Source organism: Kuraishia capsulata, genomic scaffold (assembly GCF_000576695.1).
Source record: "Kuraishia capsulata CBS 1993 genomic scaffold, Kuraishia_capsulata_scaffold_1, whole genome shotgun sequence".
Lineage (NCBI taxonomy): Eukaryota > Fungi > Ascomycota > Pichiomycetes > Pichiales > Pichiaceae > Kuraishia > Kuraishia capsulata.
In genome coordinates, this window is record NW_019172950.1 from 1,354,123 (window position 1) to 1,367,846 (window position 13,724).

General features: G+C 48.6%; 7 protein-coding genes across 7 annotated transcripts; 2 read left to right on the forward strand and 5 right to left on the reverse strand.

Annotated features, from left to right (window-relative positions):
• Positions 1-147: 147 nt before the first annotated feature.
• KUCA_T00000738001 (uncharacterized protein) lies at positions 148-765 on the reverse strand (the record flags this gene model as incomplete). The annotated part of the gene is made up of 1 exon (XM_022605305.1): positions 148-765. The coding sequence occupies one exon, from the start codon at positions 763-765 to the stop codon at positions 148-150; it is 618 nt and encodes a 205-aa protein (XP_022456787.1).
• A 978-nt stretch (positions 766-1,743) lies between these two features.
• Positions 1,744-3,288, reverse strand: KUCA_T00000739001 (uncharacterized protein; the record flags this gene model as incomplete). The annotated part of the gene is made up of 1 exon (XM_022605306.1): positions 1,744-3,288. The coding sequence occupies one exon, from the start codon at positions 3,286-3,288 to the stop codon at positions 1,744-1,746; it is 1,545 nt and encodes a 514-aa protein (XP_022456788.1).
• Positions 3,289-4,610: 1,322 nt separating this feature from the next.
• On the reverse strand, positions 4,611-6,494 carry KUCA_T00000740001 (uncharacterized protein; the record flags this gene model as incomplete). Its single annotated transcript, XM_022605308.1, has 1 exon — positions 4,611-6,494. One exon carries the CDS (start codon positions 6,492-6,494, stop codon positions 4,611-4,613), a length of 1,884 nt encoding a protein of 627 aa, XP_022456789.1.
• Positions 6,495-7,603: 1,109 nt separating this feature from the next.
• Positions 7,604-8,692, reverse strand: KUCA_T00000741001 (uncharacterized protein; the record flags this gene model as incomplete). Its single annotated transcript, XM_022605309.1, has 1 exon — positions 7,604-8,692. One exon carries the CDS (start codon positions 8,690-8,692, stop codon positions 7,604-7,606), a length of 1,089 nt encoding a protein of 362 aa, XP_022456790.1.
• A 196-nt stretch (positions 8,693-8,888) lies between these two features.
• KUCA_T00000742001 (uncharacterized protein) lies at positions 8,889-9,347 on the forward strand (the record flags this gene model as incomplete). The annotated part of the gene is made up of 1 exon (XM_022605310.1): positions 8,889-9,347. One exon carries the CDS (start codon positions 8,889-8,891, stop codon positions 9,345-9,347), a length of 459 nt encoding a protein of 152 aa, XP_022456791.1.
• Positions 9,348-10,057: 710 nt separating this feature from the next.
• KUCA_T00000743001 (uncharacterized protein) lies at positions 10,058-12,715 on the forward strand (the record flags this gene model as incomplete). Its single annotated transcript, XM_022605311.1, has 1 exon — positions 10,058-12,715. One exon carries the CDS (start codon positions 10,058-10,060, stop codon positions 12,713-12,715), a length of 2,658 nt encoding a protein of 885 aa, XP_022456792.1.
• A 377-nt stretch (positions 12,716-13,092) lies between these two features.
• KUCA_T00000744001 (uncharacterized protein) lies at positions 13,093-13,530 on the reverse strand (the record flags this gene model as incomplete). Its single annotated transcript, XM_022605312.1, has 1 exon — positions 13,093-13,530. The coding sequence occupies one exon, from the start codon at positions 13,528-13,530 to the stop codon at positions 13,093-13,095; it is 438 nt and encodes a 145-aa protein (XP_022456793.1).
• Between the last annotated feature and the right edge of the window lie 194 nt (positions 13,531-13,724).

Genomic DNA, 13,724 nt, shown 5'->3' on the forward strand with positions numbered 1-13,724 from the left:
ATACATTTGCAATCACGATCATGAGTCTCCCAGATAGAGAGTACCTCCAATCATGCTCTAATGTCTACAATCTTGTTTCAAATAAAAGAACTTAGATTTTGATTACACAAAAAACCAATTTTGTATGTTTGTAATGGTTCCAGAAAATTAGTTCTTCAAAGACGAAGCTCTTCTCTTCTTAATCTCAGCCTTCTCAGCCTTACGCTCGTGCAAACGTTGGGCCAAAAGTTGAGCGTACTCAGCAGCGGCATCACGTTGAGCAACAGCGTTCTTTCTCTTCAAGGCGTGTTGACGACGCTTGTTCTGCAATCTTTGTGGGGTAACCAATCTTTGGATCTTTGGGGCCTTGGTGTATGTCTTCTCACCCTTGGTGACCTCACGTCTGACAACGAACTGTCTAACGTCATCCTCCTTGGTCAAACCAAAGAACTTTCTGATGTTGTTGGCTCTCTTTGGTCCCAATCTCTTTGGGATAGAGGCATCGGTGACACCCTCGATCTCCTGCTCACCTTGCTTGACGACAACGAGCGAGAGGACGGAAAGGTCAGCACCGACGATGCAACCTCTGACCGACTTTCTCTTACGCTCACCGGCTCTTCTGGTTCTGTAACAGGAGTGACCCTTGGCTAACAAAAGTCTAACTCTGGTTGGGTGCATAACACCTTGTTTCATTGGGAAACCCTGCTTGTCGTTACCACCGGTGATCTTGAAGACGTAGCCCTTGAACTCGTCACCAAGTCCTTCACCCTCGACTTCTTGGCCCATACGCTTCTCGTAGAAGATACGGAGCTTGTGCTCATCATCAATTTCGATACATTTTTGAGTACCGTTGGCTGGGTAAGCAATGTTAAGCTGTTTGAAAGTGTTAGTAAGAGGTGTTTTGACGATTCTGGTCCTTTTCAGATCCGATTCACATCAGGTGCAAAAAACCGAAAAACTCAAGTATCAAGCTCAGAAACACCCTTGAGAAGGCGACAAAGCATGGAGATGTAAAGCCATTCTCTCACCAGTCTCGTTACTCTCGACTATGCCAGCCTTGTTTGTTGGTGACGTTTTTCTTCACTTGGTGCTCAAGCCCTCGCTCGTTGAAAAAGGTCGGGCTTTCAAGCTCTCCGACCTTCAGGAAAACCCAGACATTTTCTGCATAACTGTATGTGGAATCGAAATCAACCAGTTGAATATATCATAGTAACATACCTTCATGTTGAATTAATTACCACGGACCGTGAAGATAGTTGATTTGTGAAAACTGAAAACTGTTGAAACTATTTCAGAAAAGCCAGTGATAGACCTACTAGCGGATTGGTCGTGCGGAACCACTTTTTGGTGGGTTTTTTCTCTTCACAGACGGAGGGCCTGGGAGATGGGGCATTCAAGGGTTGCAGCCCTCATGCCCAACACGTGAGAAAGGGACCTTTTGATTTTGTTGGTTACTGCACACGACTATTTTGCTACAAGACTACGCACGACTTTTGTGAAGCATGCAAGAAGGTTCCGTGCAGGCTATCGGACATGATGACGTATGTTCGTTCTTTAAATAGATCATGCCGTGGTCGGATCTGGCTTTAAAACTTCGACACCACAGAGATCGTGATGCAACTGACTGCACACAGTCAAATTGCTTTCTGGTCTGAAGGGAACTTCTCTGCTATGCTACATTTGGTACCTGCAATCATGCATTAATGTACAGTCCTGGCTTCTATGTATCAAAGGGAGGGATGTATAAATAGCGGTCTCTAAATCTCATCTTCGCTTCTTCTTCGCTGGAGTCTCATAGGCCTGGGAATTAAACGCCGGAGGAAATTGATTACCTCCAGTAGTTCCCATCATCATCTGCAGCGGACTTGGCAGCATTTCCGAGTAGTTTCCACCCGTGGAGCCACTTCTATTGAAAATCAAGTGGTTGGCACCTCCTGGCTGAGTCGATGGTGTGGCCGAGGTCCCACCGTTGGGCATAGGCAATAGGTGTGGGGCAGACGTTGGTAATGGGGTTGTACCCGTTCCGAAAGGGATATTCCACTCGTTGCTGTAGAAGTTGTTAGGAGATGGAAACAGGTCGTTCACATACTTGGAAGGAAGTGCGCTCACAGGCGTCTGTTCTCCAGGATTTGCACCAGACAGGAACGGTCTTGATAGAGCAGTTGTAGGACCATTGCCGTATATCGACATGAACGTGGGTCCGTAGCCGTTGGCAGTGTTCGTTCCAGGATTGGAGGTAGCACCGTAAACCCCGTTCCGAGGATTACCATGGTTCTGTTGCTGCTGGAGCTGCTGAAGCTGTTGCTGCAGCTGTTGCTGGTGGGGATTTTGAGACGGAGTCGGGTTGGGCAAAGGCAATTGAGATGAAGGTGATAGTTGTGGAAGGCCAAAGATATTCCCACCTGGAGCCGTTGCTGATAAAGGTGTGGATTTTGCAGAATCGTTATCCAATTGCGGCAAAACAGTTGAGCCATTGGCAAAATATTTCTGGTTATTTCCGTTACTAGTCAAGTTGCCCAGCACTGCGGACGAGTCCGACTGATTGCCAAACAGTCTCCTAGACGTTGAGTCGGAGGAGTTCGACTGAGAGCTTGGCTGCTGAGGAGAGGATCCTTTGCGACCATTTTCTGGTATTCCTTTAGAGACAGTAACCGCACTATCGTTCTCGGATTTGTTCTCCTGAGATTTGGGGATGGTCACACGCAATTGCGGCCGACGGGCATGGAACTCGTTGATGGGACTTGAAGTGGGGTAAGCAGCTAGCGGGTTCTTTGGGGTATGGGAAGCAAATCCAGAAGTGAATGGGGGCAGCGTGGATTTGTCAGATGGAGGAGTTTCCATGCTGGCAAGTCGAGATCCGCGATTTGGAGTTTTTCTGATCACTGGTTTTTCGTCACGTTCAGCTCTGGTCCTCTTGACTCGTTTAGATGGTGGAACATCATCGTCGTCTTCTGACTCTTCATCGTTATCGGCTTCTTCAGCGACATATTTCTTATCGTAAGAACCCCTCTTGTAGTCCTGGTCGCTCGAAACACGCGATTTTTTCTCGTAATCACCGTAGTCCTTCGGGGTCTTCTGCTCGTGGGGCTGGTCGTAGCCTGAGTATCGAGTCAACAAATCGTCCATGTCCACGGACGAATATTCAAACAACTTATGGTTGTTTCCAATGATGATGACGGCTAAATCGGCCTGACATAAAACAGAGAGTTCGTGAGCCTTCTTGAACAGTCCGGCCTTGCGCTTCGCAAAGGTGACTGTCCGGTTGCGCTCCTCGGAGATGGGCTCGATCTCAATCTTCCTTCTACCCATAATGATTGTGAATAAGGCGATGGGAGTACCAGAGGCTAGATGCGTTCGTTGGTAAACAAGAAAACAACTTTTGCAGGTCAAAAGTCAGCGGAGACAGAAAGCCTAAATAGTGTTCTCCAAAGTTCCGGGCCTGTGTAAACAACGGCACAGAAGCTTAAAGCAGGGTAGCAATCAGGATAAAAAATAAAAGATCCAGCTATTTTCTATAAGTCAGACGAGATGGCTGAAATAATCCGAAATAAAAAAATCTGGTGGAATAGATTGGAGAACAGAGAGCACAAGTTCAAATCGAGACTTTTTTGTTCAAGATGGGGGACTCTGGCGGTAAGAATATCCTAATATAACGGGGGTTCTGCGTTGCAAATAAAATAAACCCGAGAAGAAGAATCCAGGATGCCGTTGCAATATATGTATGCAGACTTCAATCTCTTTCTCAACCGGATTGGCAGGAAAAGACGGGGAGGTAACGAAGTAAGGCTCGAGAGAGAGGGTACCTAGAATTCCACCCAGACAATTCCAGATAAATTTGTAGATGGACGATTTTTTATAGGGCGATAGTGAGGCCAGGCCCAGTTTGTTAGATGCTTGTAAATGGCAATATTTATTTCGAGGTGGAGGTTCTACAGGTACTGCTCAAAAGTCTAGGTCCCCTATTAACCGTCTCAATGCTCGAACCATCGAAATAAAGTACTATGACGACAGTTGATCCCGCTAGGGTTATTTTTAGCATCTAGACAGGGGGAGGCCTAAGGAGGAAATGATGATGCCGTGCTTGGAAAATGGAAGCTTTGCCGTGGTGGGATGATGGGCCCATGGGTTTTCTTGGCAACTAGAAAAGTTGAAGATGGTAATATCCTGGGAATCATAGCATAAATTGCTATTTTGTCTTTCTAACTGGTTCCAACACAGCCGACTGGACTGTATCAGTAGCTTCTCACCGGCTCATTGACGGAACCTATCTGTCTACTTTTATATTTGAGTTCCACACGATATTTATTTGCTAAAGCACGACCAATGCAAGGTTTTGGCTGCGGCATGTATTTAGAGTTGGCGCACTACGTAGATGCATTGTTTTCGCTGCAGCTGAATGCAGTTCGGATATCGTGGGGAACTGGGGTCTCTTGGTATTAGAGGCGAGATTAAATATGGTGTGACTGATCGATTCAATCGTGGTTTCAGTGAAGTCTGCATGTATGACCGAAGGAATAACCAGAATCGTCATTGCATTCTCTATAGCACTGTCCTTAGTTAAATGTTGACTCATCAACAGCGAGAAATAAGGAGCTGGCCTGGCAATTCTCCTCCGCCCTTGTATCCTACACTCAACACTTGGGAAACTTGAAACGGTTCTGTTCTCCCAGACGATTCCTCTCCGCAACTGGAGTATCGACGTGCTTATCGATCGGCCTGATTGGCGACTTGGTCAGGCTGGTCTGATGGTATGTCATTGAGCGAATGTGTGCGGGCTTGATTTTCGGCAGAGGGAACTTGAACTCAAATTGGGTAGTAGCATTGGCGGATTGAGGTTTTCTTGCTCCCCACCGCTGTGGACTCGAGGTATTCTCGAACAGCGCGTCGAGACTTTTTCCAAAGATATCCGTACTTGGTCTTCCAATAGGCCCTGTTTGGGTAGTTGTGTGGATCTGGTGAGTCGATACTCCAGAGTTCAGCGACATAGCACGTTTGAGAGAGCTCTTGCTATTGAGCTTAAAGTCTCTGCGGATGCGTTCCAATTCCATTTCGCACATATCGATGTGGTTCGAGTCGTTCATCTCAACATAGCGTTTGGGATAACACAGTTCCGAATGCTGGTCAAAAAACTGTTTGTAGCCTCCCTGGAGGATCACAACATCTGGATAGTACAGATATGGGTAGTTATCCTTGTTGAGCGAGCGATCAAGATTGCGAAGATGGTTCGCCATTAGCGGACCACGGTACGAGCTAAACTCGCAATGGAAGATCACCAACTTCGTACCGTTAGCATTGGAGCCCTTTCCCGGACGATGCGCCTTCACTCCCTCCGTGAGGAAGTTCTTTTCGAGATCGGTCTGCGACGTAATGTTAACGGAGCCATCGATGTGTCCACCACGGTATTCATATTCGAACCGGCAATCAACCACCACAAAGCTGTCAAAACCCTCGTGCTTGCCCTGGAGGATGTCCACAAATTGGAGTGTGTCTATCCGTGGAATTAAATCATCCTGAACCATGAACGTACGAATTTTTGTAGAAGGCAATACGGAGTTTGCGGCCCTAACGAAAGGAGGGTCAACCGCAGGCTTGAAGCTCAGACCGCAGATATCATTGGAAATGGAGTTGACCTGTGCTGGGCCAACATACAGCTCCTGAGGGGTCTGAAACATCGAGTGAGTACGTCTGGCCTTATTGGAGGGTTTGTTTTCAAACAGCCGCAATTTAGCATTCAAACGGTGCTGAAGAGGTGATCCTATAGAATTATTCGCAGAGTCATCACCGTCCGAGTTGTCGATGGAGATATCACGCTCAACAACGGGTGAGGGGATACACAAGGCGTCCAAATCCTCGTCAGAATGATTCTCCTGAGATTTCTGAGACTGCTGAGACTGTTGTAGATTTTGCTGGCCGCGGTTTGGCTGAAAAGCAGAGATATTCGAGAGCGACGAAGACCTCACCGAGACGGTGTTTGCTCGTCTCAAAAGCTTCCGATACGAAGGCGCTGGAGGCACCATTTTCGACTCTGTTTCTTCAAAAATGGAAATGCTCGATTGCGATGAACATGTCGATTGTGATTGAAACGAAAAAATCGAGTTTGTGCTTCCAAGACTGGAGATGGAATTCATCCTAGAGTTGATCTTGCGGTTTGTGGACACCGGTCCGAGAGGCGCTCTTTCGGACTGCGATTGGGCCTGAGACCCGCCAAAAAGATATCTCTTGGGCGTGGGAATATCTCTCTTTTCGTGCTGGTCGATGTGAAAATTCTGCGACAAATCAGCTGCTAATGTGCAAGTTGGAGAGTCAAACCTCGGGCTCAGCTGGAGAGGCCGCTTCAACGTTGAGGTTGTGATGATTCCCTGCGATGTCTGCGACCTCTTAAACGACAGAAAGTCTGGTCTCGATTTCCCAGATTGCTTGACCATATGTGGCGGCAAAAATGATGGTGATTCTGTGAGAAAACTGTCTGCTTCACCAGCAAAGAGGCAGTTCTTGCGCGGTGAATCTATGTCCATTTTCCTGCCAAAAATGCCGATATGCTATGGTAATGGAATTGATGTAAAATAAAGGGATCGTCTTGTGATTTGTTCAAATACTAGATGCTTTGAAAAAGGAGCACAATTCCTTACCCCTTTCACTGTTTGCAACAAACCGATTTGGGACTTCTCTGTGGACAGGCAGAGATGGAATGAGATAGCTGAATGCGAACCAAAACTCTAATTAATGACAGTATGAAGCCGCTCTTCAGGACTCAGATCCGACTTGTTATATTCAATTTCAAAGAACAATTTGGGCAAAGGAAAAAAAAAGTAGGGTGTATGAGTTGAGGTGAAACGGGAGAGGGATGAACTTCAAGAAAAGTCCCAGACTGATTCAGGCAAAACACACTTCAGAAACCACCAAACCGAGGGTACGGCAAAAATGAATAGACGTTCTTAATCTGAATCGAGTTGCCTATTTCGCTTAGAGTGGTGTACACGGCCTGCGATTGGACTCTTTCGCTGTGTTATTGGCGTCTTTTTTCGTCAGTGTGTTTACTTTTATCCGTTTCGGGTAAGTCTCCAGTGGTCGGCCATATGCTTCCCCTTTTGGACGTGTCTTGTGTGGCAGCACTGGGTTGAGTCGTGGCTGAAAAAAACGATTTTGAACAAGAATATCGAGCAGTAAATCGCGAATACAATTTAAATTTTTGAAAATCACCGTGGAATTGCGATGGGGATGCCTGTGAGTAAAAATCTGGCCTAGTCTGAGACTTGTGCGCGGTAACCGCATTTAGACTGGGCGGGTGTTTCTGGCGGGTAATGTGATTGCATCATTAAGATATTTGCTGCTTATATAATACCCTTCAATTCTCTTTCTCTTACCCCACGGCCAGGGTTTACGAGAAACAAATCATGGCAACCAACGATAAGCTTCCAAGGAAAAAGAGACAACCGCTACAGCTCAGCGAACAGTAAATGATAAACAGTAATGTAAGAGAAAATACAAACAAGTGACGGGCGTGGAAGGCGAGGCCGCCGCCGCACGCTTTTCAAAGACAGCAAAAAGATCAGAAACAAAAGTACTAAAAACTACGCCGAAAAAACCTCAAAACGCAAAAAGCTACCAGCGCCACCGTAAACGATCAATCCCGCTTGTGGGTCCGCAAATGTTGCGACAGATTGTCCGAACGCGAGAACTTCTTCTCGCAGAAAGAGCAGTGGAACGGCCTGTCGTTGGAATGGACCGAGCGGTTGTGACGTTTGAGATGCTCGGAGCGCCTGAATTTCTTTGGGCAATGCTCGCACTGAAACTGTTTTTCCAGATCCTCCGAAAGCGTGGGGGACGTTGCACGCGAACTGCTTGTGGTGGCCACATCGTCAATGGCAGTGAAAGAGACACCGGACAGTAATGGGGACTGAAATGGCGTGTGGAAATCCATCGACTTGGTACGCTTACGTCTGGCAGCTGTCTGAGGCTTAAGTGGAATCGATACGGAGGAGCGCTTGCGCCTTTCCTTCCTGGGTGTCACTGGAGGCCTCTGTGGAGGATCCTGAGGCATCTGCACTTGCGGCTGCAGCTGCTCCAGTTCCAGCTGGTGATGCAGCATGTCAAGAGAAAGGTCCACGGAAGGGTCCATCGAATGCTGTTCCTCAACTGGTGGCGTGAACTCCTGCTTGAGGTTATGGTCGCGATCGTCCTCTTTGGAGTTGAGCCACGTTGCTATGGCTCCGATGGCCTCCCCCTGCATCATCCAGAAATCAGACTTCTGCTTGCTTCCCCGACTTGGGTCATCTTGGAAACTGTTGATGATCTCCTTTGGGTTGACCGTCTTCAAAGGCATGGCATTCTGTCTCTGAAAGTCCTTCATCGAGTTCGAAAAGATCGGCACAGGCGGCTCGTCTCCTTCCGACATGGTGTGGCGTCTGTGGTGCAAAGCGGGCGATGACAGCTGGAGCAGGTCAAAGTTGAACTGGAGATTATCTTGGTAGGCGGGCTCCACTATGCCCAGGCCGAGGTTCGGCTGAAGATCCACCTGGTATTCCGGGTGAGAGTACAAGTCTTCTTGAAGCTGGATTGGCTGTCCGGAGCCGGTATCACGGGGGATGAATTGGAAATTGTTGAAGGAGTGGTGGAAGAAGTTGTACTCGGCGTTGAGTGAGTCCCAGGCGATCAGCTCCTCTTGGGGCTTTTTGGCTTGCTGATTGCCCACGAGTAGCGTGGTTGTGGTCATGATGGTATGGGCAGTGGGATCACAGGTTGGCTGATCAGGGCTGATTGGGACAATCCTGGCCGAGGTGGTGATTGGTGAAAAGTGGCGGTGATCGGTTGTGATCGGTGATGGCTGGAGACCGTCTTGTCTTCAAACGACGAGGTCTTGATCACGGTGGCCTGTTTGCTTAGATAGCCCTGTGAGAGCCGGGTGCAAAATGGAATTTGAGCCAGATAATCGGGCAGGCAACTCTTTTCGACAAAGTCTGGCTTTTATTTGCAAATCGTCCAAAAGTCTGGTGAGTTTCTTGTTAATTAACTCGACGAAGAAAGAGAGAAAGGCTGTTTTCGGCCTTTCGGTGGGGTGTGTGCTGGAAACAGGACCGGGTTCGCAACGGACCAATCACAGCACAGAACGATATGACTGGAGATTGAAAAAAAACCCTCTTTTTCTCGGCAATTTGTGCGGTTTGAAACCGGATGGGCTTGGGCTACGAAATGCAGGAGATGTTGAACAGAACGAATATAATCTGGTTTACATCCGGCCGGAATGCAAAAATCTGGACGAGCAGACGAGAAAATGGCCCCAATCACGAGGCTATGGGCCGATTTGGCGAGTGATGATGCAAGCGCCCGAGATTGTCTCAGCCGTTATCGTGAGACTGATTGCTTGCTGAGCCACACTGGAGGCATTTCCACATTGGGCTGGGCATCTGAGATAGTGGACATGGGGATAATGGGATTGGGATAAGGGAATAATGGTAACGGCATAGGTAAATAATCTGACAGCTATTTCCTTGGGATAATCTTTGATTTAATTTGGTGGTTGGATATATGAGCAGTCCGGTGTTTCTGTCTTCCATCCTAGTCTGTGCTTGGCCATACCCTCCAGCAATAACACCACTTTGCACCGCCAAGCACCGCCTCTGATCGCAGCTGCCAAAGCTGCGCGTGTCAGTGAAGGCAATTGACAGTAAAATAGATAGACATATTGGGAAGGCCATAACAGAACTGGCAGAAAAGCATGATCTGTCAAAAAACTAGAGCTACTATACCAGGATATCGAAGTCGGAATCCGCACCTACAAAGCCATTACCAAACCCAACCAAACCACCCAAATCGGCCCACCACCTAGTAACCTTCTCCACGGTCTCCAGCGCCATCACCATCACCTGTCCGGATTGGGACAACTTCCTCTTTAGGTAATCCCACTCAGGCTGAACCAAATTTACATGGGCACGACTCTGCCGCCCTTTCGCTAAAGTCTCCTTCCTCCCTTATTCTCCATCCTTGACTTGAAATTCGCAGAACCATCTCTCCGTTTTCCCCGTCCATCCCACTCAATTGGCCCTTAAAAAAGTCAATCGACTACCATTGACGCACCCTAATGTCGATATCATCGAAGTCAGCATATCAGGTCAACGGAAAACCCCTTTCGCAGGAGGCTCTGTACCGGGCCAAGCTCAAGTACGGAGTATACGCCAAACCGGGCGTTACTACCGTTGGAGTCGACTCTTCAGCCTCAGATACCGCTGCATTGTTGGCCGCCAGTACTGATTTGTCCATCCACCCCTACAAACGTGAACTCAGCGCGGATGCCGCCACCGCAGCGTTGGTTGCTAAGCAGGACTCAGCGCCTAAGGCCTGGAGACGTGAGTCGGTTGCCCCCGAGGCTGAATACGCTGCCATCAGCGCTAAAAGTCAGAAGTATCCTTTCTTGGACTCTTCTTCTGTTGTTGACACCGAAGACTCGCAGGACGCTGCTTCATCTGTGTTGAAACGCTCCACTAACTCGGTCGCACGTGATGCGCTCCAGGACCTCTATGATTTTGACGAGATTCGCTTTGGCACGGCTACCATGTCCAACTCAGCCTCAACTCATCGTCGCATCTATGACCACCGTTCTGGAATCCAAACTTCTCACAATGGCTACGAAGGAGGTAAGAACTATGACATTGGAAAGGTGTCCAAGAACGCCCAGTCGTCAGCCACTCGGACCATGGACAAACGTTCCAACCCTCAATTGGACTACCGTTCCGGGCTTGCAACGGCAAATTCCTTCAACACTGCCAATGGCAACGTGGATATCTCCAAGATTACGTCTAACGCCCAGAAATCTGCTACTCGTACCATGACATTGAGATTGGAGGGAACCAGAACCGGCCCACAGTACGGAATCCCAACTCCAGGCGATTATGCACACAACGAGTCCTTTGCCTCGGTTGGTGCGCTTGCCTCGCAGCAGTTTGAGTATGCGCAGAAGGAGAAGGCCAGTGTTCCCAGAAACAGCCTGATCGACACCAAGGTGCTTGCAAAGGCCATGGCCAACGCAGATGCCACTCTCGGCAGGATTGAGAACTCCATCACTGCAGACAACCTGTTTTCATCCAAGGAGATGAACATCAAGGCCATTCAGATTGCGCAGGCCAACCTTGCCAAGCGCAAGACGGTATCCAACAAGATCAACCTTGGAGGCGGTCTTTTGCTTTCCCCAGAGGAACTGAATAAGATGGCTGAGTCCATTGTTAAGCCAATCATGGTGGACATTGATGCCAAGGCCGAAGCGCAGCGCAAGGCTGATTGGGCCAAGCACAACCAGCACGAGGAGCTCAAGAAGAAGCGGATCGAGTACAAGGAGGAGCAGAAACGTCTGAAGATCGAGGCCAAGCAGCGCAAAGAAGCTGAGAAACAGGCCCGTAAGGCTAAACTGCTTGCCGACAAGGAGGCCGAGAAACAGGCCCAAGTTGAGCTCACGAGGCAGAAGCAGCAGGAGCATGACGATAAGAAAAAGGAGCTTGCTGACCAGACCACCGCCGAGGAGGAAGCTCAGACGGCCAAACTGGCCGAGAGACAGGCTCTGCTCGACAAGATCAAGAGCGAGCAGGACGAAAAGCTTGCTGAAAGAAACGGAATCCTTTCTCAATTGCAGTCTGAACACGACGAAGATCTAGCTCCACATCTTGAGGAGTTGGAGGTTGAGACAGGAAAACTGGATGAGCTCGTTTCCAAGAGAAAGGCCGCCGAGTTGTTTGCTTCTGAGCAAGCCGAGCGTGCTGCCACTGCTAAGTCCTCCTACGAGACTACTTTGGCCAAGTTGGCTGAGGTGGAGGCCCAAATCGCAGAGGTGGAGGAGAAGCTTGCTACTGCTAAGACTGACTCTGAGCGTGAGACCGCCGAGGCCGAGAAGGTCAAGGCACAGGCTGCCTTGGATTTGGAGCAGAAGGAGCGCGAAGAGGCCGAATTTATCGAGAAGAGAACTGCTCATCTTGGTGAGATTGACCAGCTTGGTGAGGAACACTCTAAGGTGGTTGCAGATCTCCAGGCCCAGAAGCAGGTTGCTCTTGACGAGGAGTCCCACATCCAATCGGTGCTCCCTGAACATCTTCGTAAGGACGTGACGGATACCGTTTCGGTTGAGTCTGAGATCGACACCAAGCCATTTGCGGAATCCGATATCGAGGCCGATTCCGAGGCCGAAGATCAGTTCGATGCAGACGATGAGATTCGCTTCGCCGAGAAGAAGCCTTCTGTTCCAAAGAAGACGTGGGCCGATATCAAGAAGCCTGAAAACTTTGAGGCTGGTATGGACCCTTTGCTGAACATTTCCACCAATGAAAAGCCCCCAATGACGGCAGTGGTCTCGGGCAACATCCAGGACATTTTGACACAGGCAAGAGCGGCGCCTCAGAAGGCAGCTGCTTCCGGAAAGACAGCCAAATCTGCTGTTGCTGCAGGTGCCTCTCCAAAGAAGAGTGGTTTCAGATCCAAGCTCAAGAGCATCTTTTCCACGGACGCGAAGCCTGCTTCGCCTGTGAAGGCCCCAGTCAAGGCGGCGGCTAAGCCTGTTGCAAAGCCTGTTGCAAAGCCTGTTGCAAAGCCAGCAGAGGTTCCTAAGGAAGAGGAAGAGAATGAATTGGAACAGACCTTTAGCGGGTTCTCGCAAGGTTCTGAGGTTGAGGCACCCACCAAGGACGTGGCGAAGGAGGAAGAGGAGTATGTTGTCGTTCCAAAGGAGGAGAATGTTGAAGAGAAGGTTCAAGCCTAATTGAAGTGCAGATATTTCAATGGCTCTAATGGCTAATTGGCGATCATCACTGATTTTGGTTAATTATCGCTGATTTCGAATTCACACCCAAGTTGTTTCCATAGTTGTCCGTTTTTCTATTATCTGTTCTCATCAGAAAACAGTGTCAATCGTTACAAGTTTATCTATTTACTTTCAAAAAATTTCATGTCTTAGTACTCTATTGCGGTTATGTAGTCCAGGGTAAACCTGTCTATCTCTACTTAGCTTGGTTAGTTATGCTGAAAAGCTTAGATTTGTTAATTGACCAAGAGTGGTTCTGCTCAGATTTCCAGTTTTCAATAGCTTCATGTAGATTTGGGAAGTGCGGGTACTCCACTTTTATCTTCTCGTTTTCGTCATATTCCAGTGCCTCTGATGCGTCTAGCCAACTGGATATCCCGTTGCATTATGGTCACCCGTTTGGCATGGAGAGCACAAAGATTGGTATCCTCGAACAAATGGACCAAGAAAGCCTCGCTGGCTTCCTGGAGCGCCATAATCGCCACGCTCTGCCACTTGAGAGCATAGTCGTAGCCAATGCAGTCCTGGGCCACCTCTCTGACCAGTCTGGCAAAGGGCAGTTTTCTCAGCAGCAAATCCGTCGATTTCTGGTACCTTCTGATCTCACGCAGAGCAACAGTTCCTGGCTTATATCTGTGTTTTCTCTTGAGGTTGGTTGGGTCTCCAGGCATGTTTCTGGCCAACCCCGAAAGATTGGACCTGTTCCCGCGCACGGGAGTAGTGGGTGAAGGCGGCGTCCTTGGATTCCTCGCACTGCCTCTGTTTCTGTTCATGATGACGAGGAGATATGTCAAATGGTTTGTTTCTGGATGCTGAGGATAAGCAGAATTTTTTTTATGCTCTCGCAAGCGGCTTGTTTCGAAATGGTCTCAGGCTCGTTTTCGCTGGATATGTGAAAAATGTCAGATTTCTATGAAAACCAGTATGCTGAGCAGCCAGAAAGCTATTCCGAGAAAATTCGAACGCA